The sequence below is a fragment of the Ipomoea nil genome, unplaced genomic scaffold, assembly GCF_001879475.1.
Source record: "Ipomoea nil cultivar Tokyo-kokei standard unplaced genomic scaffold, Asagao_1.1 scaffold0298, whole genome shotgun sequence".
Lineage (NCBI taxonomy): Eukaryota > Viridiplantae > Streptophyta > Magnoliopsida > Solanales > Convolvulaceae > Ipomoea > Ipomoea nil.
This window is the reverse complement of record NW_017616726.1, coordinates 387,924-413,972: the sequence shown is the minus strand read 5'-3', so window position 1 is coordinate 413,972 and position 26,049 is coordinate 387,924. Positions and strand designations below refer to the sequence as shown.

Sequence of the window (26,049 nt, the reverse complement as noted above, 5' to 3'; positions counted from 1 at the left end):
TCACATTTATTATGGTACTCACATATAAATAATAATTTGTTGCAGAAAGAAAGCGACTTGAAATACATATTTTGCCCTTATTTTTAACAATCTCAATGCCTACTCAATAAAGAAGAGAAAATCGTCACTTTCAAAATAATGGAGGGAGAAAATGTGAATACATGAATAACTCAAGAGAAAAAAGTGTCATATGCGTATAATTCAAGGTGCAAAAGTGTGATTTTTTGATAAATAAATATATAATTAATTAATTAAAATTAATATATAAAAATATAACACACACACACACGCACACATGTGTGCGTGTGTGTGCGCGTGTGCGTGTGTTAAAGTTTCAATTTGAATGCATGGATAATGACCTTTTTTTTTTCTTCCTCATTTTTGATTCCATTATTCAAAAGTAGGAAAGAGAAATGATAATGAGTTTTATGATTACTAAATGATTTAAATCCAATAATAGAATATCAAAAGTAGGTAAAAAAAATGATAGTGAATATCAAATTCCATAGTATGGTACAAAAGTCACTAACCAAACTCCAATCCACCTAAATCCTTTTTGTTATGGCATTTCCAAATTTAATTTGTCTAGAAATTAAATAGAAAATTATAAATTATTATGAAGTTCTAACCTATACAATTTAGTTACTAGCATCAAAATTTATAAAAGGGAAAATTACATTTTTTGTTCTTCAAGTTATACTTGTGGTATAAACTTAGTCCCTGAGTTATATGTTTGATCATCTTTAACCCCTAAGTGATGCATGAAGTGGTGATTTTAGTCCATCGGAGAGTGTTTCTACCACCAATTTGTCACTTTATAAAATGATTGATTTGGTCATTCGATGACTAAAATTGTCACTATATGCATAATTTAAAGATTAAAGATGGTAAAATATATAACTCATCAATAACTAAGCATGTACCATGTGTATAATTGGAGGATCAAAAATGTAATTTTTTCTTTATAAAATATTATTCCTAATAATATATACCCATATAAAGGTGGCGCTCTTTGCAGCACTTGATTAGACTTGGGCACAATCAATCTCCTGAAATGACCTCTACTATACCTTCTTTCCTCTCAAGCAATGGATTATCATCTACATCTAGGGCCAAAGCCCATGCGGCCTATCCTCAAGTCATTTCCAGAAGCTTCCGTGATGAAGGTACGTAAATTCACGTTCTATAATACTCCGTATATATGTACTATTAATTACCTAAGCTAAGGAACACTCTTTTCTTCCATTTAGGCCATTGTTTGGTATGCAAGATTGGGTATTTAATTTACTGTTTTGATTTCTTATTCATTCTATGGTTGATGTTTCAATTTATGTGAGTTTTATATTATTTTACAACGGCCCTGTTTGGGAAAATGACTGTTAGCTGTTAACTGATTGTGTTAATTAGAGGGTATAAATAGTTGATAATATTAGCTGATTGTAGAAAAGTGTTTGGTAAATTAGCTATTAGCTGATAGTTGTTTGGTATAATTTCTTTTCTCAAAAAACTAATTGAAAAAGTTGCTTGGAGTAGCTTTTTGAATTTTAGCCTTTTGGAGTTGCAAAAAGCTAATTAACCAAACATTTATATTGATATTTTAACTAAATCAAACAATTAATAGTGGTCAAATAAGTCAAAATTGACTTATAGGACAATTTTTTACCAAACAAGGTCGTGATGACTTTTCTTATAGACAAATAGAAAACAATCATATTTAATGTCTCATATTTTCAATACATTATCATATAATCCTAAATAAAGAGTTTCAATAAGGTATATATCAATCATAGTATAATACTTTCAGTTTTTCACTTCTGATGAAGTCTATGTCCGTGTGTACGCTAGCACTACTGTACGATTTTATTATCAATTTAAAATTTTAGTTGAAACAGAATTGATGTAATCTTCAATATATTTGTATGATTTGAAGTTGCAGATAGATCTTTGAAGGGTGTAGAGGCAAAGTCGAGTATCCTAAGGCAAAGAATAGAGCTAATAGGGAGCAAAGAAAAGTTGGAAAGATGTTACAAGTTCCAACAGGCCGGGTGGAATTACTTATCAGAATACAATGACAAACACAAGAGAGATAAGTTGGTGTTGGAGTCATTTGAAGTTGCAGGTTTGGTTGGGTGGAATCTAAGCCTGGTTTTCCTTAGTGGTTCTTTCTGCATTTTTCTTGTCTCTTTTCTTGCTCATATACATGCATGATGGAGTTAATTATCGAAATGGTCACTCAACTATAACGAAATTATCGATTTGTTTCTGAACTATTTTTTTGACCAATTAAGTCCGATCTTTTAACTTTAAAAATGTTAGCTAATTTGGTCCTCAGTTTGTTTTGCTATTAGACATCCGTTAACTCGGGACTAAATTGATAATTTTGCTATATTCAGGAGATCATTTCGGGCATCACATGCACCATTTTTTCTGAAAAGTTAATTACTAAAATGGTCCTTTGAATATAACAAAATTATCAATTAGGTCATGAGTTAACGGATATCTAGCGACAAAACAAATGGAGGACTACATTGGTTAAAAATTTTAAAATTGAAGGACTTAATTGGTCAAAAAAATAGTCAATGACTAAATTGGTAATTTCGCTATAATCAAAAAAACTATTTTAATAATTAACTCTATGCATGATCTGTAACCAAAAAAAAAAAAAAAAAAAAAAAAAAAAAAAAAACACCTTAATTAACCAAATGATGAGGTTTTTTTTTTTTTTTTTTTTTTTTAACTGGGACCATTACTCAGTCTATTATATCATACTATTGTGCCAGTATTTGTGGATAATTTATTATGCTTTGTAAGTGTTAGACATTGTTATTTGTTATATTAAAAAAATACTTATCACTGAACATGTAATTGGATTTTTATGTGTATGTATATACTAATTTGTAATTAATTGTTGCAATCATAATATTTTTATTTAAAAAAAAATCACTTTTAACTCTTTGAAATGTGCAAAAATATATATACTCACTTTAAATATTTATATTTTCATGTACAAGTTGTTCACTTTTGATCAGATCACTCAATTATAATGACACTTACGGTTTTTAATTGATTTTTTTTTTTACTTTTGATTTTTAAAATTAATTTTTAATTGACGTTTCACTTATTTACTTTTGATTTTTTATAAAATTCAGACGGTGTCGTTTTAATAAGTGTATATTTCTTTTTTTAACGTAGGACGAGGTAAAAAAAATTTATGGTAACTAATAAATAAGAGTAGTTTTATTATCACGTCAAGATTTAGATGAAAAAAATAGATCCTTGTTGCTTTTCCTAAAACAGTATATAAAGTTAAGTGTTTCAAACTTTTGCTAATAATTAAGTTACTTAATACATAGATTACTTGTTTTATATTATATTATATTATATTATATTATATATATATATATATATATATATATATATATAGGGTAGGGTTCCAGTGAGAACATGTGCTTAGGTGAGAACGTGAGAATACATCATGTGCATCCATTTAATATTTTTTAATGGTTAAGATTAGATTAAGTGTGTGCGAACGCGCATTAAATGTGTGCAAACACACGAAACCGCGTTTGCACACATTTAATGTCGTTCGCACACACTTAATCTAATTTAGACCATTAAAAAATATTAGATGGATGCACATGATGTGTTCTCACGTTCTCATCTAAGCACATGTTCTCATATGATCTTAAATCTATATATATATATATATATATATATATATATATATATATATATATATATATATATATATATATATATGTTTTACTTCACATGAGAACACCTTTTAAGGTGTGTTTGGAAATCTGGAAAATGAGTTCTGGAAATCATTTTCCAAGTTTCCGTTGTTTGGATGTGCCTGGAAAATCAAGTCAACGGAAATCATTTTCCGTTGACTTTGGAAAATAGACTTGTTTTGGAGGAAAATGACTTCCCCTTTTTTTGTGGGGGAAGTCATTTTCCAACTTTTACACCAACATCACACCACCACCAACTCACTACCACCATCACCACCACTACTGCTGCCGCCGCCACCACTATACCACCGCCACCACACCACCACCACCACTACCACCACCAACATCATACCACCGCAACCACTACCACCACCACCGCTGCCACCACCACCACCACCATACCACCCACTAGTACAGAAATACACATCCGCTACCGTTGTAAATGACTATCCGCTACCCTTGTACAAGAGTAGCATATGTTAGGGTCGCAGAAAGCCCTGAGCTTTCCGCTACCCTTTTACAAGGGTAGCGGAAAGTTGAGTATCTGCTACCCTTCTAACTGTAGAAGGGTAGGGCATATTATTATTATTATTATTATTATTATTATTATTATTTTTTTTTTTTTTCTTAATCTTCCACTACCTTTTCTGGGAAGAAAGGGTAGCGGATGGTTTACTTTTTTACAAAAAAAAAAAAAAATTCATTTATTATTTTTAAAATTCCCAATTTTATAAAAAAATCTTGTAAATAATTCATAAACAACATATCAATACAATATTATGAACACAATATTATCAATGCACTTTCAATACAATACTATCCATACAATTCAATACTATCGATACAATATTTTATATCAATCAATCTCAATACTTTCATCACAATAATAAATAAATTATAAACACAAGATAATATTTAATCTAAAATAAAAGTTAAAAATGACTCCACAAGACATTTTGATCACAACTGTGATGTCTGCTACTACCTGAAGTGTTCGCATATTATGCCAGCTTAAGGTAGCCTTAAAGGCACTTGAAACAACATGTAAGGTTTTGATCGTTTCAGGTTTCCTCTTCACATACATCCTTTTCAAGAAGTTAGTAGCAAAGCTCATGGCATATCTGCAGCAAAAGAACAGTGTTGATAAGCAATTTTCAGTTAGAAGATAAGGAAAAAGCCATAATAAAAACAATGGTAGGTCGAGGGCTTAGTTAGTTATTAACAACCTCGGTTAACCAAGTATAGAACCAAAATTGTGACATAAAACGTGACACAAGCAGAAAGGAAAGGGCAATGAGGAGAAATGCAGACACAGCTACTTACATCTTTGCAAGAAGAGGGAGTAGTCGTCTTTGATGGCTGGGGTAATCAAGCAATAAAGCTTCAGGTCCATTTGGTGTGACTGAAAATGCTCTCCTTGTCAATGAGTATCTTATGGCAATTGCTAAGCCCACCTGATGAATATCCAAGTGTTATTACAGAACAGTTCTAATTTAATCAGTCTTTCAGAAATACTAAATCAGAGAAGAGGGTGTTTTACTTTTGCTGAGTAAGTTACAATGGATGGTATGGTTACACGCCCTGTTGTCAAAGGCGCCATGAATGCTCCCGAATCTCTGAAACATAAACCATTAAACAATGCCAAGGAACTAGAAGATCACAACAAGACAGACAAACACAGTTTAGCATTGGTACTAAAGGTTAATTGAGGTTACCCTGTCAGGATCCTTAATTGCAGTCAGATACTTGCCATCAAGAGAAACATCTGCCATTGAATTCAGAAACACTTAAACATATATACATAAGATTGAGTCATATAACATACATTAGCTGCCCCTCTTATCCAGTACTTCTGAGCTGATTCACATGGAGTGTTTATAACAAACTCTCTTGTGCTCGAGTTATATGTTGTGACTGTTTCAATACCTCAGACCTGGGAAATCATAGAGCAAACATCCTATCCTATTAACATTCCTGGATGATGATTTGCATTCATTTCATTTGACAGAACTAAACTATATAAACCACTTTCACAGACATTACTGCCAGAACTCTGACATTGAAAAACAACCTTTCACTGCATAATTTTCAGTATCCCTCAACCACTCATCATGGTGGCGCTTTGTTCCCAGAAACAGGATAGCTCCACCCCTGACATGTACCATTTTCAAAAATGAAAAGAAAAGAAAATATAAGTTAACTCTTAAGCAACTTAATCACACTTCTTAAATACCACAGAAACTAAAAAGATCTCAAATATTAAGATCACTTGCCAAATCTGTAAATATGCATTAAAATTATTTATTTAAAATAAAAATAGTACACAAAACAAGAAAAAGCAGCATATCTCATTCATCAAGATTAACCAAACCATTAAATACAAGTCCTTAAAAATGCATAATTTAAATACATATAACCACACAATAAGCATTTAACACTATTGAGAAGTGAAATTATAGCCAACCTTGTTTCTGTCAGCTGCTGCAGCTTGTGCATTAGCCAGTAGTTGTGCACAAAAAACCCCTTTTTCTTTTGCTTTATTCTCCCAGGGACTCCCTCAAATGCAATTAATTTACATTAGGCAACAAAACACCCAAAAAAGAAAACTGAATATTTGTGGTCTATAAAGAATTTCGTCTTATCCATCAAATAAATTGAAAGAAAAATTGACTTTTAACACTCTTTTTCATACATCAAATCAGAAACACTTTAGTAAATCATGAAGAGAAAAATCAAAAGAAAGAAATGCATTCCATTAGGAGTAACAAACACCCAAAAAATCTGACTTTTTAACAGTCATTAATGGTGTTGGCATCTGTAAGCATATAGTTTGAGTACACCTCTCCCATAAATTTAAGAAAAGTTTCAACTGAGGTAAGATGCAAATTACTGCAGATCCAAAAGGCTTTGAAGCAAAAATCCTTGGCATTGGCCTCAAATGTTTTCCATTATCATTGTCAATAACCTGCAAAAGAATGGAGGAATTCAGGAAATAGACAATACTTTTAATAAATAAAAGAAAGAACAAAGGGTCAAAACTATTCCAAAATATAATAGAAATTTGATCAATATCAAATCACGAACATAAAAAATATTTACCTATATTTGTCTACTTTTGGTCATATACTTGTTTGTCCTTTCACGACATTGTTTTCCATAGTTTTCACTATTTTTATTGTGAGGCTTCATATCAAATTTGTGATAGATCTTCCCTTCCACAAAGAACAACAGAGTATGGCTAAACTTGCAGACTTGTTCAATCAAAATCATATACTAATCGCCGCAGTCTCTCTCTATACAATAATATGTATATAAATGAAAGGGTAAGAGATCTGAATATACTAATACCTTCTTGCACCAGCGACCCATGAGGAAGAGAAAACGGCGACCTTCGCAACCGGCGACCTTGCTTTGCTGTATAAAGACCAACGACGTTGGCGACCTTCGTCCTGTGTGCGCTGCTGTACGAAGAACGCTGGCAACCTTGCTCTGTTGTACGAAGACCAGCGAAGATGGCGACGGAGAATGAGAACTGTGGAAGAACGGAGATGTCGACGGCGGAGGTGTGGTGAGGACGACAGCTTCTGTTAGCTTGAGAGATGTGAGAGTGAGATCTGATATGGTTTTGAAGGGTTGTTTTTTTTTTTTTTTTTTTTTTTTTTTTTTTGTACCGAGATCCGTTTCCGCACTGCCCTTTCTTTTAGAAAGGGTAGTGGATAGTTTATCCTTTTTTAAAAAAAAAAATGCTGCTACCCTTTTAATTAAAAGGAATAAGGGTCAAATAGGCCATCGAACTGCACAAAATAAAACAATTAGGCCACTGAACTTAAAAAACCAACAATTGGGTCCCTAAACTAATCAATTTCAAACAATTCTTCCAATTTGAAGGTTTCCAACAGGTCAACAGGTCATCCTTCCAAATTAATTATTTTTTAAAATTTAAATTTTAAAAACTAATTATTTAAATTATTAAAAAAAAAAAAAAAAAAAAAAAAAAAAAAAAAAAAAACTGGTTCAACCGTCTCCGGTTGGATTCCAGTTTTTTTTTTTTTTTTTTTTTTTTTAATTTATAAATAATTAATTTTTAAAATTTATATTTTTTTTAAAATAATTAATTTGGGAGATGACCTGTTGACCTGTTGGAAACCTTCAATTTGGAAGAATTGTTTGAAATTGATTAGTTTAGGGACCTAATTGTTGGTTTTTTAAGTTCAATGGCCTAATTGTTTTATTGTGTGCAGTTCGATGGCCTAATTGTTTTATTGGGTAGCGGATTCTTATTCATTTATTTACGAGTATGCCACCGTCCCTTTTTTAAAAATAATACACTACTCTTATTTTAAGAAAGGTAGCCTAAAACCATATTTCTTTGCTCTATTTTGTACTAGTGACCGCAACCATCATCGCCGCCACCGCCACCACCATACCACCGCCACCACACCACCACCATCACAACACCATCGCGCCGCCGCCACCACCACCGCAACCACCGTCGCCGCCACCACCACCACCACCACCACCATCACACCACCACCACTACCGCCGCCGCCGCTACCACCACCACACCACCGCAACCACCGTCGCCGCCACCACCACCACACCACCGCCGCCGCAGCCACCACCACCATACCACCGCAACCACCGCCACCACCACCACACCACCGTCGCCGCCACCACCACGACCATACCACCGCAACCACCGCCGCCACCACCATACCATCGCAACCACCGTCGCCGCCGCCACCACCACCACCATACCACCGCAACCACCGCCACCACACCACCGCCACCACACCACCACCGTCATACCACCACCAATTATTATTATTATTATTATTATTATTATTATTATTATTATTATTATTATTATTATTATTATTATATAACGAATAACACCACTACCACTACACCACCCCCACCACCATAATATTTTTGATATATTAGTAGTTATTTTTATTATATTTAAAATTATTATTATATTATTATATTATTATATATTATTATACATGTTGTAATATTCTAAATAAAATAATTAAAATATTTAATTATATAATTCTACTCATTTTCCAGAAAATGAACCAAACACACAAAAATAATTTTCCAAAATGCAACCAAACACTGAAAAGGGAAATGTTTTCCGGAAAATGACTCATTTTCCAGAAACATTTTCCAGAAGTCATTTTCCTGCTTTCCAAACGGACCCTTACATGAGAATAGAATGACAAATCGTAGTCATTTAAATTATTGATTTCACCAATTTTCAAAAAAAAAAAAAAAAATTATTGATTTCACCATTTTCAAAAAAAAAAAAAAAAAAAATTATTGATTTCACCCCTGCAAATTAATTATGAAAACAAGAATACCAACAATAATGACAAATTTGAATCATCCAAAATCAAGATCTAATGACCCAAAAATGTCCATGTACTCATCTAAATGAGTGTTTTAAATTCTAACCACAACTTTCCTCAACCAAGGTCCCACATCCATACTAATCCAATTCATGCCAAATAGAACGTAACTTCAAAGGGTGACAACTCCCTCATAAATTCTTAAGACTTTGAAAAATATAATTAAAGATTAATTAAAGATTAATGATTATTGTATGAATTTTTTATTTAAAAAAAAAAAACAAAGATATTGTTTTCTCAATAAAAGTTATTGGATAATATAGGCAAATTATGTTGTGTGGACCCGGGTCCACCTTGCAAGGTGGATCTAGGTCCAAAACGATACCGTCTGAATTTTATAAAAAAAATTGCTTCCTTCCTGGCCGTTTGTCTTCATATTTCTCTATATTCACAATTTTTGAACTTTATATTCACTATTTTAGAACTCTATATTCACAATTTTAGAACTGAATATTTCACAATTTTATATCTCAATACACAAAATTACAGAACTCAATATTCACAATTGCAGAACTCTATATTCACAATTTTTGAAATCTATATTCACAAAAAAAAAAAAATATCATTGACTGAGAAAACGGTGCCACTAACGACACCGTTATTCCAGACACGCGTTTTGGACATGGGTCCACCTTCCAGACACGCGTTTTGGACATGGGTCTACCTTGCAAGGTGGACCCAGGTCCATGGCATAACAATTGGATAATATATCCCCCCTTTTGAGCTTAGCCCAATGAGGTCAACTCAACAACGGCAATTTATGTTGCAAAACAATGTCGTTTTGTACTTTTTTTTTTTTTTTTTTATAGAAATTTCAATTTTTATGTCTCGGCTGTTAACTTCTTAAAAAAAAATCTCATGTTTTGAAAATGTATATAAGTGTATAATAGAATGTACATAATTGTATAATAGAATGTACATAATTGTATAACAAAATACACGTACTATTTTTTGAAAAAATTAAAAATAATACACATAATCTAACATAATACAAAATACACATAAACTCTTAACATAATACACATAAATTCTTTGTTTTGGATGTACATAATTGTATAAAAAATGTATATAATTGTATAAAAAATGTACATAATTGTATAACATAATGTACATAATGGTATAACATAATATACACAATTATATAACAGAATACACATTCACTCTGTCGCATCAACACCCACATAACTTAACAAAACGACGTCGTTTTAAAATGCGCAGAGCGCACAGTACTATGTGCGTCGTGGTGCACGTATAACCATTGCTCAACAACTCAACTCAATTCACTAGATTTGGGTTGTTGGGCTTTCTATGCATAGCTTGTAGGCATCTCATTCTAGATCAAGGCTCAGAGAACTTGACGAGGGATTATTAGAGGTTAGACGTTTGATTCAAGGGCCCGATTGAACACCTTCACAAGGTCACCAAGACAAGGAACAAAGATGAATTTAGACAAATCAGTAATTGGTTTGTTAATTGCCTAGGTTCAACCTATGGCGGAAGTACGGTTCATGTGCGGGAAAACTTTTGAGAATTTTTTTTCTCAATTTTGTCCTTGGTCTTTTTTAATAATTCCTTTTATATCTTTTTTTTATTTACATATTTTTTTAAATATTTAAATATAAATTGTATATTATTAAAAATAAACTATATCAGACTAATATTGAATATAAATTAATTAAAAATTAAATTACATAAAATTTTAATTTGTTAAATTATAATTAAAATTTTAATTTGTTAAATTATATTAAATTGCAACTATATGATTATTAAGGTCAAATTATATCGTGCACCAGGGCGCACAATGCATTGTGCGTCTTGGCCCAAACGACGTCGTTTTGTACATGTTTTTATTTGGAAATTCCGTTTCCCGTGTCTGCGGTTAATTTTTAAAAAAAAAATCTCATGTATCGAATTTACATAATTGTATAATAGAATGTACATAATTGTATAATAAAATGTACATAAACCCCTAACATAATGTATTCTTAGAATAATTATAGTATGACATTCATATTCTTTTAGGATGAAGATTTAAAAAAATAATATCTTTCACTTTTTTTTTTTATATAGTTAATTGAAAGATAAAAATCAAATTAAGTAAATATTATTATTTTTAATTCTTACCACAAAAAAGAAAAAAGTTAAAAAATTGACACGAGTTTCATTTTGTGTACGCTAATTTCATTGTAATAATAATAATAATAATAATAATAATAATAATAATAATAATAATAATAATAATAATAATATAAACAAAATGTTTCCTTCAAAAAAAAACAAAATGTACATCACCATCATCGTTGTTATTATTAAAAGGTAAGAAAATATTTTGCGATGATTAAGTTAGGAACAATAAAAATTAACAGAATATTCTGTTATTAATGTTTGTGTATGAATAGAAAAGTAAAAAGTAAAATATGGTAACTTTAGAAATGTCTTATCATTGTACAAGGAATAAATCAGAATTTACAAGTTATCAATTCATATTATTAAATCAACATAATTTTTATTCTCGTTATAACATTACCATCATTGATTCTTATTATATTTATAACTAGTTTTCCACGCGCATTACACGAATGGGATAATACACAATAATTATTTTTAAATAAGTATTTAAGTATATCAATTCAAGATTATATACTATATAGGAGACGTTCATGCATAGGTGATTGAGTATTTAATTTGTTTATTTAAATCACTAATTCAAAGTATATAAATGCAAGATAATATATGAGAGATTGATAATTGTCACTAAAATATATGTTTTCAACTTGTAATAACTCTAGTCTAAATACTTAGTTTAAAAATGATAGTCTAAATAAATACTACTTTTGATTTAAATTTCTTTAAGGGTGTGTTTGGTTCGCACATGGGAATCGGAATTGGAATGGGTATCAAATACTTGGTAATGGTAATAAGTTTTGGTAAAAGTATTTAACATGTTTGGTAGTATGGTGGAATGGGAATGATTACTAATAGTAGTGCTTGAGAATGAATAAGGGAATGAAACCCTTAAATTATTTAGGTATGAGCTTTTCAATTGATGGGGTATTCAAAACTCATAGTAATGTTCTAAAAACTATCAACCAAACAATAACAATCACTTTCATACACATTCCTATGGGCAAAACCCATCAACCAAACACACCCTAAGTCTTCTTAATTCTCTTTTGGGTAGCATTGTCATTGTTTTCATCTTCAGCACTTGTCTTCTTCTTTTTTATTGGTAGTGTGTCATGTGCAATTGGGTTACTGGATGTAACATAGAGGCAACGTCATGCAATGAGATTATGGTGTAGGAAGTTTTAGATTTGCATTGCTATGGAAAGTAGCCCATCCCTGTCTGCGTCCGCCGGCCACCTCAGCGGCATCAACCAGCCGGACTGCTCCCGTGGTGGACACCCACACTGCTACGGCGGTCCCTTCGGCAACAACCAATACTATTGCTGTGCCGACTACACCACAGCTGCCAACGCCGAACATGGTACACCAAGCCACGCAGAACATGAGGGATCAATGTTACTTCGATGCGGCGTACGACCCACAGACAAACAAAGCAGCGGTGGGAGCCATTATTCTAAATTGGCAAGGACATTATGTTTCGGCTATGACTGCCCCTATGATAGACTGTTTTTCGCCCCTAATGGCGGAGGCCTTTGCGTGCAAGGAAGTTTTGTCGTGGCTAAGAAGTCGCGAAATAAAGTCTATCGAGCTCTTCACGGATTGTTTGGTGCTTCAACAATATTTATCATCTATGATACACTCGTCAAGATCGTACTTGAGTTATGCCATTGATAGTTGCAGGACTAGTATATTATCTTTTGATTATTGTTTACTTCATTATGTTCCTAGACTAGATAATTATTTAGCTCATACTCTAGCATCTACTGCAATTACTCAGTCAACTAGTATGTACTCGGACTATGATCCACCAGCATCTATTTCTGCATATTTTGAATAAATGCCGTACAGGCTCCTTTCAAAAAAAAAAAAAAAAAAATTGCATTGCTATGTATATGACTGATATCTTAATTAGTTGTACTATAAACTTTTTATCTTGCAAGTGTCTGTTGATATTTGGTAGTGGTTTCCTTACATGTTTCATATGTTGTGAGATGTGTATCGTAAATTATCATGTGAAAGTATTGAACAAATATTAATATTTAATTATTTATTATATTTGCATAAAATACTTGGTAAATAAATATATAAGATATTTTATATTATAATTTTGATATTTAATTACAAGATAGTGTAAAAAGAAGACAACGAACAATGTAGTGAATATAATTAATTAATGAATTTGAAGGCAATGAATCTTTGAATTGTAGAAAATAAAGATAATATAACTAATGAAATTATATATCTTTTTTATTTTTTTTATAATGAATAAATTTGTTTTGAATAAAGGCATTATAGACATCTAATTTTAAATTAATTAAATGCATATGTATTATTGTTTGTTGCAACTATTAATTTAATAATAGTAATAAAGTGAGGTACTTACTTTTCATCCACAACAATGAAATCATTGACTTTATATTTCCATTCGTTGTTGAGACAAATTGTTTTGAGAGTTTGTCAATGATAATTGCTACAATTGCTGTCAATAGTGGATGATAATAAATAATTTGAAATATATGGTTATAATAGATATTGTTATTGTTATAATGATATAGTAAAAATTAACTTACAAATTTCTTTAGAAGTTTTCATGTATTGATAAAATTATGAGAATGATATGTAAACTTGTTCAATTGAAGCCAGTGGGATGTCAACATTGTCAATTCTTTGAAAAATGGTTCTACCGTTTTAGAGTCCATGTGTAGTTATATTTCTGATCAACAACTTTGTAGTTAGGTCGCGCAAGTCTGACAATGATGTAAGAACAATTTTGTCCGATAAAAAAATAATAGTACAATATTTGTAAAGTAATATACAATTTCACCATTATAGAAATACATACAAAAAATAGTAATACTATAATGACCAAAATCATTCCAACGCAAAAGCATAATTGAAATATTGAGCCTTGTTCTAAATAATCAAAAGAAGATTAATTAAACGAAAATAAAAGAAAAAAAAAAACTTAACCTACATTTGTTTGTTTTTTTTTTTTAAATGCAAGAAAATGATTTTTAAGGTTCCTGATTATAATCTTTGATGCTCAACTTTGAATGCTATGTATTTAGTTAATACATTTTAACATATTCATTTCGTAGAATATGTTTAACAATTATACTAACTCTGATTGGGATGAAGTTCGAACCTAAGACATTTCTTATAAAAATTAATGAGTAAGTTAAGAATATATAATAAAGAGTAAATACCTAAAATGGTCCCTCGACTATAGCTAAATTCACAAATTGGTCCTCGACTTTCAATTTCAACCAATTAAGTCCTTAACTTTGCAATTTTAACACGATTTGGTCCTCCGTCTATTTGATCGTTTGTTGACTGTGATTTTTGAGGATATATATGTAATTTCATGGTCCATCGCCGGTTTTTTAAGGTTCCGGTTGCATTTTCAGACCGCATTGTTACATTTGAATCCATTGCCGAAAGCAATCTGCCAAATCCTGTCGCCTTCTTCATCCTCCCTTTGGATTCAATGTAGTTGAGTTCGTACCAGAGCGAAAAAGACGATGTGTTTCTGAACCAGTGTAGCATCATTTTGGAGGCCTCCACGTGCGTAATAATCTCTGTGCTAACCACCAGGGCGTTAGAGTTGAGGTGCACGTACAGGAGGTCACATGCGAGATTGATCGAGATCTGGCCGGCGCTACACCCCATGCCGGAGAGATTATAGCTTTTGATAGACAGATCGGCGAAATCCCTAGAGCGGCTCTACGAGAAAGCCGTGACTCCAAACAACGTCAGCAAGCTGAACCGGCTCGTGATCCCCAAGCAGCATGCAGAGAAACACTTCCCCCTCCGAAACCGGAGAAGTACTTCCCCCTCCGAAGCGGCACCGTCACCTCCAAGAGCGTAGCGTTCTCTTGATCTTTGCACATGAAATTACATAAATATCCCCATAGATCACGGTCAACAAATGGTCAAATAGACGGAGGACCAAATCGTGTTAAAATTACAAAGTTAAGGACTTAATTGGTTGAAATTGAAAGTCAAGGGCCAATTTGTGAATTTAGCTATAGTCGATGGACCATTTTGGGTATTTACTCTATAATAAATAGTTAACAAAATATTCTGTTATTAAAGTTTATACTAACAGAATGTAGGATCATTTAAGGGAAGAAAATAATATAATATAGGGTAAATAAGGAAAATCATTAAAAAACTACTAAAATCAAAATAATATGAACCATTCATTTCAACAAACAATTACACCAATATTTTTTTTTATTACGGTTAAGGGCCTAACTTTATTTACTCTTATTAGATTTGTAGATGTAGATTGTAGATATTAATATTAGCATATTATATTAAGTATATATAGGTCTGATCGAGTTGGGTCAAATAATAAAAATCTTGGCTAAGCTCGACCCAAAGCCCAAACCATAAAAATATTTAATTTTTTCTTTAATTTATTTATAAGTTAATTCCAACATTGGTCCTCCGACTATTCTGATTTTTAATAATTGGTCCTTGACTTTTAATTTCGACAATTTAGACACTTGACTATCAAAATCTTTCCAATATTGATCTTCTGTCAACACCTGGTTAAGTAGACGTCAAAACGAGGGCTAAAATTATCTTTTAACATGCTCTGTCGTATAATACTTCATCGTTGTAGCCTCATCATTGTAACAGAAATATAAAAACAGGGGGAAAGCTTCTTAATTTGAAAGTGTTAAAGCTTACATGAGAGCATCCATGGCCGTCATACACTAGTGTAATTCGTTATTATTTTTGCGATCCATGCCGCAAAACCACGGATGAACCGCATCCGCATCTTCCATGTCCCGCTTCCGTCCACAAACGGAAGCCATGTCGTATTTTGGAAGCCCTACTGACTCAAAAAGCAGAGAGGAACCCTCTGGACTCGAAACTGGAGGCAAGCGTTTTTGAAGAACCCTAGATTTGGATTTTAGATTCTTCGTTTTCTATGGCGCTTTGATATGAGCAAGCGTTTTTGTTCTGAAAATTTTCGTTTTGTTTTGGTTTGGTTTGTTCGAAGTTGAAGAACCCTAGATGTCGATTTGCGAGGTCTGTGTGCGATTTTGGATTTTGAGCTCGGATCTGATTGGGGAAAGCTCGAAATTTGAGTGTTTTGTGGAATCTTTAGCGATTTGTTTTAAACCAATTTTGTAGCAATTTGTTAAGATTGGAGCTTGACTGAATTGAACAGATGGCTTCGAATTCTCCATTTGAGGTGGAGGACTGGAGGATCAGACGGATGAGGATTTCTTTGACAAGCTGGTGGATGACGAGGATGATGGTGATTTCAAGGCTTTGCTGCCGAGGAATGCTGGTTCTGGTGGTTTTGGATCTTACTCAGCCTCCTCCTCCTCTTCCTAGTCAACCGAGAGCTCGACTCGCATGGCGGCGACGCCTCGCTCTCGTTCACCAAACCCTAGCAAATCTCTGCCATCCACCACCCCGGCGATGAGGTATTATACACATAGCATGTTAAAAGACAATTTTAGCCCTCAATTTGATGCCCACTTAACCCGGTGTTGACGGAAGGATCATAATTGGAAACATTTTGATAGTCAAGTGTTTAAATTGTCCAAATTAAAAGTCAATGACCAATTGTGAAAAATTAGGATAGTCAGAAGACCAATGCTGGAATTAACTCATTTGTTTATTATAGACTTATTACATTTATCAATATCAATGACGGATTAAAATATGGATTGAACTAAGTTGGACCAATGAATAAAAATCTTTACTGAAAAAAAAAAAAAAACTAATTTTTATTCTTCAACTTTTATTTAGTTCCGAAGTATTACATTTATCAATACCTAATTAAATATGAGTTGGTCATATTGAATCAAATAATAAAAATCTTTATTTGGCACAGCCCACATTCAAAAAATAATTTTTTTTTCCTTCAATTTTTTAGTGCATAACTATTATATTTATCAATTTATTATGTATGTATTTTTGTTAAAAATAAGTTGTAAGTCAAAATTATTTATTCACATTTTTATTATAATTATTATCAATCTTTAAAACTATTATAAAATTTAATTTATATTTTATTTTAATATAAATAATAATTATTGTTAACATTATTAAAATAATTACTCTCTCTGTCTTATTTTACCTGTGATGTTTATTATTTATTTGTCAAATTAATTCTTTCTTCTTTATTTATTTTTCCCATATTTTATACTCATTTTTAAATTTAATTTTTTTTTTTGTATTGAATAGTTATTTTAATGTAGTTTCTAAATATATAAATTTTGTATACTAATATTAAACTTAATACTATGAAAATTTGAATTAAAAATAACTCCAGTCAAGCATCTTTAATCGAACCAAACAGAAAAATATATATTTTTTTATAAAAAAATAACTTTGTTAAAAATTTGTGTTCATGTTATTAAAAAATGAAACAAACAAAAAAATATAATTTTTTACCTTTCAACTAAACAAATTAAGACCATTTTCTAACTTTTAGGTAAATACTAAAAAATAAAAATATATTTTAGAAAATGAATCATTTCATAATAACATTCATATTATTAATTTAAATATCACTACTACTGTTATAGAACATATACTATTTTATAAAGAATCAAGAGTATTTTTTTTTTTTTTTTAAAACATCAGTATTGTTTTACTTTTTAAAAAATTACACTATTTCTTTTAGCCTTTTTTTTTTGGTGGAACTTTCTTTTAGCCTTTTTTAGATGAGTCTCAATTCACTTCTTTTAAGAATGATAAATTTGTAAAGAATATCACATAGTATTTATTTTCTTAAAAATCGTATCAAACACAGTTAATTTTTACAAAATGTGAGGGAGATAGGACTTTTTTTTTCTTCTCATCTCATGACTGATATTAATATTAATATAAAAGGGAATTAAAAACTTTGATTATTTATGGAGCAGGAAATTGAAAATTAAAAACTTTGATTATTTATGGAGCAGGAAATTGAAAAGTATTCAAGACGGAAGAAATAGTTGTTAATACCATGGATTAGGGTTCACCTTGTAAGGTGGATCTTGGTTCTAAACAACGTATAAATTGTGTATTTTTGATATTTGAATTGTGAATTCTAGAATATAAATTGTGTTTCTAAGTCAAAACACATAACGACATCAAATCTTAGCCTATTAATATTGTATGACTGTAATATTTGAAAGGGGCTTGTGAATACAAAACAATTTAATCAATTACATATATGTTAACATTGTGTGTACGTAGTATACAAATTGTAAATTTTTTTAAAAAAAATTATGAATATTTAATATGTAAATTGTGAACATTTGGACCCAGAATAATTTGGCCGGAAGAAACATGTCGGCTTGCAAGACTGATTAAGAGCCATACCAATTTGGGCCCCTTATGAGAAATGTAGTCAATAGAAGCGTTCTTTAGTATCAACAACATGGACTAAATTTAATGGTTTGAAAATTCAGAGGCTTCTGGAAATACTTATGAAAATGTTCGGAGCCTTCCGCCCAATTGAAATCAAAGTAAGGGTGTGTTTGGTTCGTATAAGGGAATTGGAATTGGAATTGAAATAGGAATTAAATGGTTAGTAATTGTAATGGGTTTTGGTGAAAGTATTTTGTATGTTTGGTAGGGGAGAATTGGAATGATTTTCAATATTGATGTTTGGTTATGTATAATCCTATAATATGAATAAAGGTTTTTAAAATACAAAAGACAGAAGTGTCAAATAGGTTCATTTACTACTGCGAAGTTGTGACAACCCAAAAATTTATTTTATAAATCCGATTTTAAGAAAATTCAAAGTAGCCAATTTTCACTCCTTAATTTTTTTTTTTTTTTTTTTTTTTTTTTTTTTTACAAAAGAAGTGATGTTGAATAAATTATTTTGAGCCATTTTAAATCTAATTCAACACCAATAATGGATTTAATTCCATTATCCTGATTTTCCGGGTACATTGTGTGCTACTTTTAAAAAAAATGAGGAATTTATCTGAGTGAAACCGGGAGAATTCTGAGAAGCCTAAATGAAGTGTTCATCTAGAAACCATTTTGGGAAAATTCCATTTTCAACCCCAAGTCATTTTAATTAGCCAATCTAGCCTTGGTCCATGGAGCTTAGTGGACCACTAGGCATCCAAGACCTTTTCCTGATAACACCTTTGGGCCAAACCTTTTACCTTTTTACCCTCAACCAATCATTGGCATTTATCCTAGGGTTTAGAGCCATTATGTAATGAATAGTATCTGATGTTTGCCTCTTTGATTCCACTCTTGGCTTCCCAACCTTTAGCTGCAAACACAAGAAGAAAAACACAGTAAGTTATTCATCTTCATCCATTCAATCTTAGCCTTTCATTTTCCTTCTCAGCCTTCATCCTTTCTTTGAGAACTTGGTAGTGAGTTGTTGTGTGGTTTGTTTGAGTTGTTTAGGAGGTGAAGAAGGGGGGAAACTAGCTTGGGAAGAAGGTGGAATCCAAACAAGGAGAAGAAGGCTACAAAGGAATAACCCATCGATTCTCAATTTATGTTTTAAGACACTGTGAAGTCTTTTGTGTTTATTGAATGAGTAGACATGCTAAGTATTTGAGCTATTGGGTGATTTGTTTGTGCTTGTTGATGAGTTGTTGATGTTTTAGAAGTGTTAGAGTTGTCCAAATTTTCGTCTTGCAGGTGAAAGGATTCATCTGGTGCACAGGCAGTGTGCATCAGTGAATTGGACGACCATAGCCAACGGCCCAACAAGGGGACCGTTGGCTAAGGCCGTGGAGAACCGGCCCTAGGGGGCGGCCCTAGGAGAGGGTCATGCCCTAGAGCCGGCGTTTAAGCGGTTCCAGTGGCGGGCTTAGCCGAGCCCCGCCCCAATGACCGTTGGTAGCCCTCTGTGCAGTGGCCGGGCCCTTGTGGCTCAGCTACGTGTCGTTTCGAACGGGGTATCGAGGGCCCTTGTGGCTCTCTACTTCGGGACCGTCTCGACGCACGTTTTGGCTTTAATTTCGTTGAGTTTGGAGAAGAATTGAGTGTTTTATGCTATGTTTTGTAAGCATATTTGTTACAAAGGTTGTTTGGTGTAGTTTACTGTGAATATGATGAAATGTATTAGACTTGGAGAATTTATTTGATGAGCATGCCTTTGTTTATTTGTTTAATAGAGAAGCATGAGCCTAAATGTTTGTTTTTAGCTAGCATGGATGAGTGAATGAAATGTCGTTAATCCTCCACCAACAGCTGAGCTCTGCCAAGGTATTCTGCGGGAGTACTGTCGCCTTGTCTGAGTGACTGGAACTGAGCGAGGAGGTTCAGACACCTTGCCCGTGTCGAGGAACCGAGTGCCGCCGTAACAGACGTCCACACCTCCTACGACGTCGTGCGGCCAACAGCGAGGTAAAGGACCTCATCGGCCATGGAGGATATGAGGAGTAGCAGGATCGATTGATCCTGTTGCATCCACACACCGTGCGCCAGGTTCGCCGTGATAGTCGACGTCGTGGCCTCGGAAGCAGCTTCGCCGAACGCTGGAACTTCGAGAGTCGCCGGAGGACATGGAGTGTCGCCACTGACGAACCCAAGCAAGCCTTGTCCACGTAGAAAGGGCACTAATTGGATGCGCCAGAAGAGGAAGTTCTTTGTGGTGAGCTTCATCGATACAAAATGGTGAGCCGAGGCTAGGGTGTTAGGGGTGGACGGAGGTGGTGGTGTAGCAGCGGTGACTGTTCTTTCGCTAGAGTTTGTCAACATGATTGGGAAAGAGAGAGAGAGAGAGAGAGAGAGAGAGAGAGAGAGAGAGAGAGAGAGAGAGAGAGAGAGAGAGAGAGAGAGAGAGAGAGAGAGAGAGAGAGAGATCACCTAGCTAGCTGATACCAGACGAGTGAATGAAATGTCGTTAATTCAGACTGCAACCAATTACAGATACAAAAAGGATTACAGTCCTATCTAACTAAGCCTATACAATAACTAGTAGTTACAGGACTAATTCAACTATAATAATACAAGCTATTTAATGTTCTGGAAATATAACATTACTAACAACATGTCTTAAGTAGCTATTATAAATTGTAGAAGTTCACTGCCAAGTTGCTATTGTTGAGCATGATTAGTTTGAAAGTACTTTGAGTTGCAAAAGCATGTTAAATACTTGCTAAGTTTTTATTGAGAAGAATTGTTAAATTATGAGCTTTCAAGCATGATTCATGAAATTTGTTGAGTTACACTATGAATAGAAAATAGAAGCATGTGTTACAGTAAAGAGCATTTTGAGCATTTCATGTTTTAAAAGTGCATAAGTGGCCAATGTGAGCATAAGTATTATTTTCTAAAATCTCATTACATATAGAAAGTCTTTATCTTGTCTCTTGAGATTGAGTTGAGAAGTATGTGCATTTTAGCATGAGTTAAGTGTTGCTTTAATGAGTTGCATGAGCGATATATATATATATATATATATATATATATATATATATATATATATATATATATATATTTGGTGAGGAAAATCTTGTTTTGGAGGACCGTTTGGACTACGTCCTTTCGGAGATGAAAGATTTGGACATTGTGGTCCGAGTATTTTGTAACGCGGCGTATTCCCACGTTACAAGGTTGGAAACTTCCCGCCAGGCTTGGAATCCTGGTAAAGGGGTGTGCACACTGATAGTTCGATGCCTAATTCCACAGAGTTTGAGTTTTGGAATCACGAGATTGGTTCGGTGGTCGAGATGTTAGCTTATGGCCGGCTCAATGCCGTGTCCATGGATTCGTCCCCAGGTGGATGAATCCAGTCTCGTCCACGAGTAAAGCGAGTCATTGAGACTCTAAGAAAGCGAGTCAACACGACTCTAAGAAAGCGAGTCTTTGAGACACTAAGAAAGGGAAAGCGAAGCGAGTCATTTATGGCTCTAAGAAACCTCCACAGTAAAAGTATTCTTTTTGAGTGTATACATATATCTATACCGGTTATAGTATCATTCTTTGAGTTATATATCTTGCATGGGATTGCATGATTAGTAGCATGAGTTACTATTTATATATCTTGCACGGGGTTGCATGATTAGAAGCATAAGTTGCTTATTTGAGTTATATGAGAAAGCTGGAGTTTATTTGTTTAATGGAGAATCTTAGTTTGCTCTTGAGATGTAATTGTGATTGTTGTTTAATGATCAAGTATGCCTATTTACTACTTAGGTTGCAAGCATCTAGAAGTTAATGCCAACATATGATTTAAGTGTTTAAGTGTTTGCTTTCAAGATTGTAAACTCTGTTTTAAAAGTATTTACTGTAGTTACTTTACAGGGTTGAGTGGTGTTATACTTAGCTTCGTGCTAACAGGTTTGCTTGTTATTTGTCTATTTGTTAACCCCTTTCAGGTGGTTCGAGCTCGTAGGTACGAGAGAGAGATTCGAGTTAGACTAGTTAGAATGTTGTTTGTAGTCTAAACTCGTATTATGGATTGTAGTAACCTATGTTTTGATGGTGTTGGACACCAGGATTTCACCCCCCCTAGTTATTCGGATTTAGTTTTGACTTGATGTTTAGTTTTTACCCTAGCCTGTGCAATCACCGTGAAGGGTGGTTGTGGCGGTGACACTCCTTTTGTTAATTTATTAAGTTTATTTCCGTTGTTTAGTTTACCTTTTGAGGTTTAGTTACTTAAGTAAGTTTAAGAAAAAGGGGGTGTTACAGAAGTGCTCAATTCCACCACAAACTAAATTAAGTGTCAAATAGTCTCATCTACCAGCTAAATTTGTTCGATTGACTTTTTTTGTAGGTTGCTAGCATGTTGCCTATATATATATATATATATATATATATATATATATATATATATATATATATATATATATATATATATATATATATATATAAACAAAAAAAAAAGAATTTCAGCCATCAGTTGTCCGCGCTGGACAGCCGGTGGCTGCGTATTTCACAGACAGCCGTGGCTGTCCAGCAGACGGTGGCTGAAATTTCTTTTTTTTTTTTTTTTCTAAAAAAAAATTTATATTTTTTAATAATTGAATAGGCAACCTGTTAACAACCTGTAAAAAAGGGCAATCGAATAAATTTAGCTGGTAGATGGGCCTATTTGACACTTAATTTAGTTCGTGGTTGGAATTGAGCACTTCACAGTAGTAGATGGGCCTATTTGACACTTCTGCCAATACAAAAAATAAAAAATTAAGGTAATTGGTCCTAATATAATGACATCCAAAGCATCAATATGAACAAAAAAATCAAAACAAAAATCTAAAAATACGTACTAATCCAAACTTAAAATCCAAATTACCAATAAGATGGATTGATACCTGTTTTTAATTAGAGAATGAGGTTTTTAATTGAATGGGTAATCAAATCCCATAGTAACCTGGAGGGTGTGGTTGAGTGGAAGGGACTTATCCATCCTTAACCAAAGGTTAAGGGTTTAACTCTGAGTATACCTTAAAAAAAATTAAAAAATCCAATAGTTGATTTTTAAAAAGTTATCAACCAAACACTAACTATGATTTTGATTCCCATTTCTGGTGTGTAAATCCATGAACCAAATACAACCTTAGTAACCCAACAGGGTAGCTCAAGTGACAAATGAGTTGTTTTTGTGGGGGAGAATTACGGGATAACTTGGGTTCAATTCCCATAAGTGATAATTCCTTTTGAGCTAGCTCCCGTGCCTCTCGGAATGAACGGGAATTAGTCGGGTGGATCTGGACCAACCACCTCGTAAATTACACCAATTGCATTAATGTATGTTTAAACTATTCAAATTCTTATTAACTTTTTTATATTAATTTTTATTTAAATTTAAAATTTTTAAATTTTAGGGAGCCCCCACCAAGCTAAGGCCTTTAAGCCTAAGAGCATCCACATTAGTTGGGGAGATTTGGGAGATAATGTAAGAGAGATTAGGAAAGAGAATGTGGGAGGGGAGAGAAAAAAAAAAAAGAAAAAAAATAACAAAACAAAAATTGAAAAAAAAAAAAAAACCTGCCACGACTGACGCGCTACACGGGCGCGTGCATTGCACGCGCCCGTGTAAACATTGGCTATGCGCAAACGGGCACAGCCAGTGTTGTTTTTTATTTTTCTTTTTTCTTTTTTTCTGACATTATCCTTGAATTCGCAGAGTAAATATTTTCACAAATAATCCCACTCCATATTTGTTATTATCCCCGCCCAAGATAATTCATCTGACAATATCTCCATAATATCCACTGATGTGGATGCTCTAAGGTAGGGCGAACTTTGTTAGGTCTGCCAAATTGGCGAACTATTTAGCCTATCTCGCCAAATGGCAAGCTTTAATTTGGTGGGTTCCGCCCCTCAACTGTTTTGATATAGCTTTAAGTGTGTTTAACTCTTATTGTTGATTGTAAGAGCCTACTTATTTTTTTGCGGGATTACAAAATTCTCACACATTTTGAGAGAGGGCAAAATATGTGCTAACTTGCTCAACTTGGAACAAGGAGGAATGCTGAGGTACCATGGTGTTAGCAAATTCGCCAAACAACATGAGGGACGTTCTTTGGGTTGACGCTTTAGAGATCACAGTGCAAATTAAAGAGTGAAGTTTATAATTGAGAATTAACTTTTATATGAATATACTTTTATAATAAAACTTAAATAAAATTATGTAAAATTATTTTACAAATGGTATTTTTCTCTTTTAAAATCGCACTCTAATATAGCATTATAATTTTACAATTAATTCTTTTTTTTTTTATTACATATAGCATCTGGTAATTTCTAACTTTATAATTGCATTTGCAGCTCTCCTTACCAAATTCCGCAAATTACTAAGTAAATTCATTTTTATTTATGTATTTTCAATATTTTCATGATTATTTGAAGCAAACATATAAAATAGAATAAGGTAATTAAAAAAAGAATATATAACAAGATGATAAAAAGAATAGTCATTAACATCTCCCAAGCTTTACTATCCACACCTAACATTTTTTGTGTTAAAAAAGTGTAACCAACCCAAAAAAAAAAAAAAAAAAAAAAAAATTATCATCTAACACGAATAGGCTCTTCAACGATTGTTTCCAACAAAGGCTTTTTTGACCTACACGACGATAACCTATGTGTAAACTCCAAACCGGCAAACGCATCCGACCGGCTGACCTCACTTTCCGGCGACTCACCGGCACCCTCCCCGGCCGTTGAGGCTGCCACGTCCGGCGACACTTTAACATTCCCGGAACCGGATATCCTCTTGGGGGCGGAGTTTGCCGCCATGAGAAGCACGGCCATGTCGGCGGCGGTGACCACCGAGTTGACCCGCTTCATAGGGAACATAATATAAACGTTGCCGAACTCCAAGTCCTCGTCGGCGGAGAGGGCGGCGAATCTCCGCCCCATGTTCAACGACCTGGAGTTGACCAAGAAGTAGGCGGGGTGTTCCAGCATGAGCTCCGCCGCCTTCACCGGCTCCCGGAACTGCCGGATTTCGCCGCCGGGAAGGACCACCCTAGCTGCCTTTGTGGTCCCCACTCTTGGACCTCTAATACTGCACGATGTGAAATTTCCCATCTTTCTTATTATCTTCTCCTCTGAATCTTTAATCTGATCTTCCTTTTGAGATTCTTTTCCGATCCTTCTTTTCTGTCAAAGCCTAAAGAGTAAAGAGGAGTTTATATAGAGAGAGAGAAGAGAGAGAGAGAGAGAGAGAGAGAGAGAGAGAGAGAGAGATATTATGGTTGAGGTTCGTTAAGTGTGTTCAAAGAGAAAGGGGGGCATATAGATATATATAGATATGAAGATTGCCTATGATTTGTATGTATATGTGTATTTCTACATGTATATGTCATACCAAACGCGCACGT

General features: G+C 33.4%; 3 protein-coding genes across 4 annotated transcripts; 1 reads left to right on the top strand and 2 right to left on the bottom strand.

Annotated features, from left to right (window-relative positions):
- Positions 1-1,036: 1,036 nt before the first annotated feature.
- Positions 1,037-2,674, top strand: LOC109156942. Of its 2 annotated transcripts, none has more exons than XM_019304834.1 (3): positions 1,037-1,166; positions 1,937-2,200; positions 2,636-2,674. In XM_019304834.1, the coding sequence occupies exons 1-3, from the start codon at positions 1,055-1,057 to the stop codon at positions 2,641-2,643; spliced, it is 384 nt and encodes a 127-aa protein (XP_019160379.1). In that variant the 5' UTR covers positions 1,037-1,054; the 3' UTR covers positions 2,644-2,674. The 2 variants fall into 2 exon arrangements, with proteins under 2 accessions (XP_019160379.1, XP_019160375.1); XM_019304830.1 differs by having other exon boundaries at positions 1,931-2,200.
- A 1,876-nt stretch (positions 2,675-4,550) lies between these two features.
- LOC109157238 (putative acyl-coenzyme A oxidase 3.2, peroxisomal) lies at positions 4,551-5,952 on the bottom strand. Its single transcript, XM_019305141.1, has 6 exons — positions 5,806-5,952; positions 5,450-5,499; positions 5,275-5,350; positions 5,058-5,178; positions 4,688-4,855; positions 4,551-4,569 (listed from the first exon to the last, which is right to left on the bottom strand). Exons 1-6 carry the CDS (start codon positions 5,897-5,899, stop codon positions 4,551-4,553), a joined length of 528 nt encoding a protein of 175 aa, XP_019160686.1. The 5' UTR covers positions 5,900-5,952.
- A 19,282-nt stretch (positions 5,953-25,234) lies between these two features.
- LOC109157229 lies at positions 25,235-25,756 on the bottom strand. Its single transcript, XM_019305130.1, has one exon. It carries the CDS (start codon positions 25,754-25,756, stop codon positions 25,235-25,237), a length of 522 nt encoding a protein of 173 aa, XP_019160675.1.
- Positions 25,757-26,049: the final 293 nt, after the last annotated feature.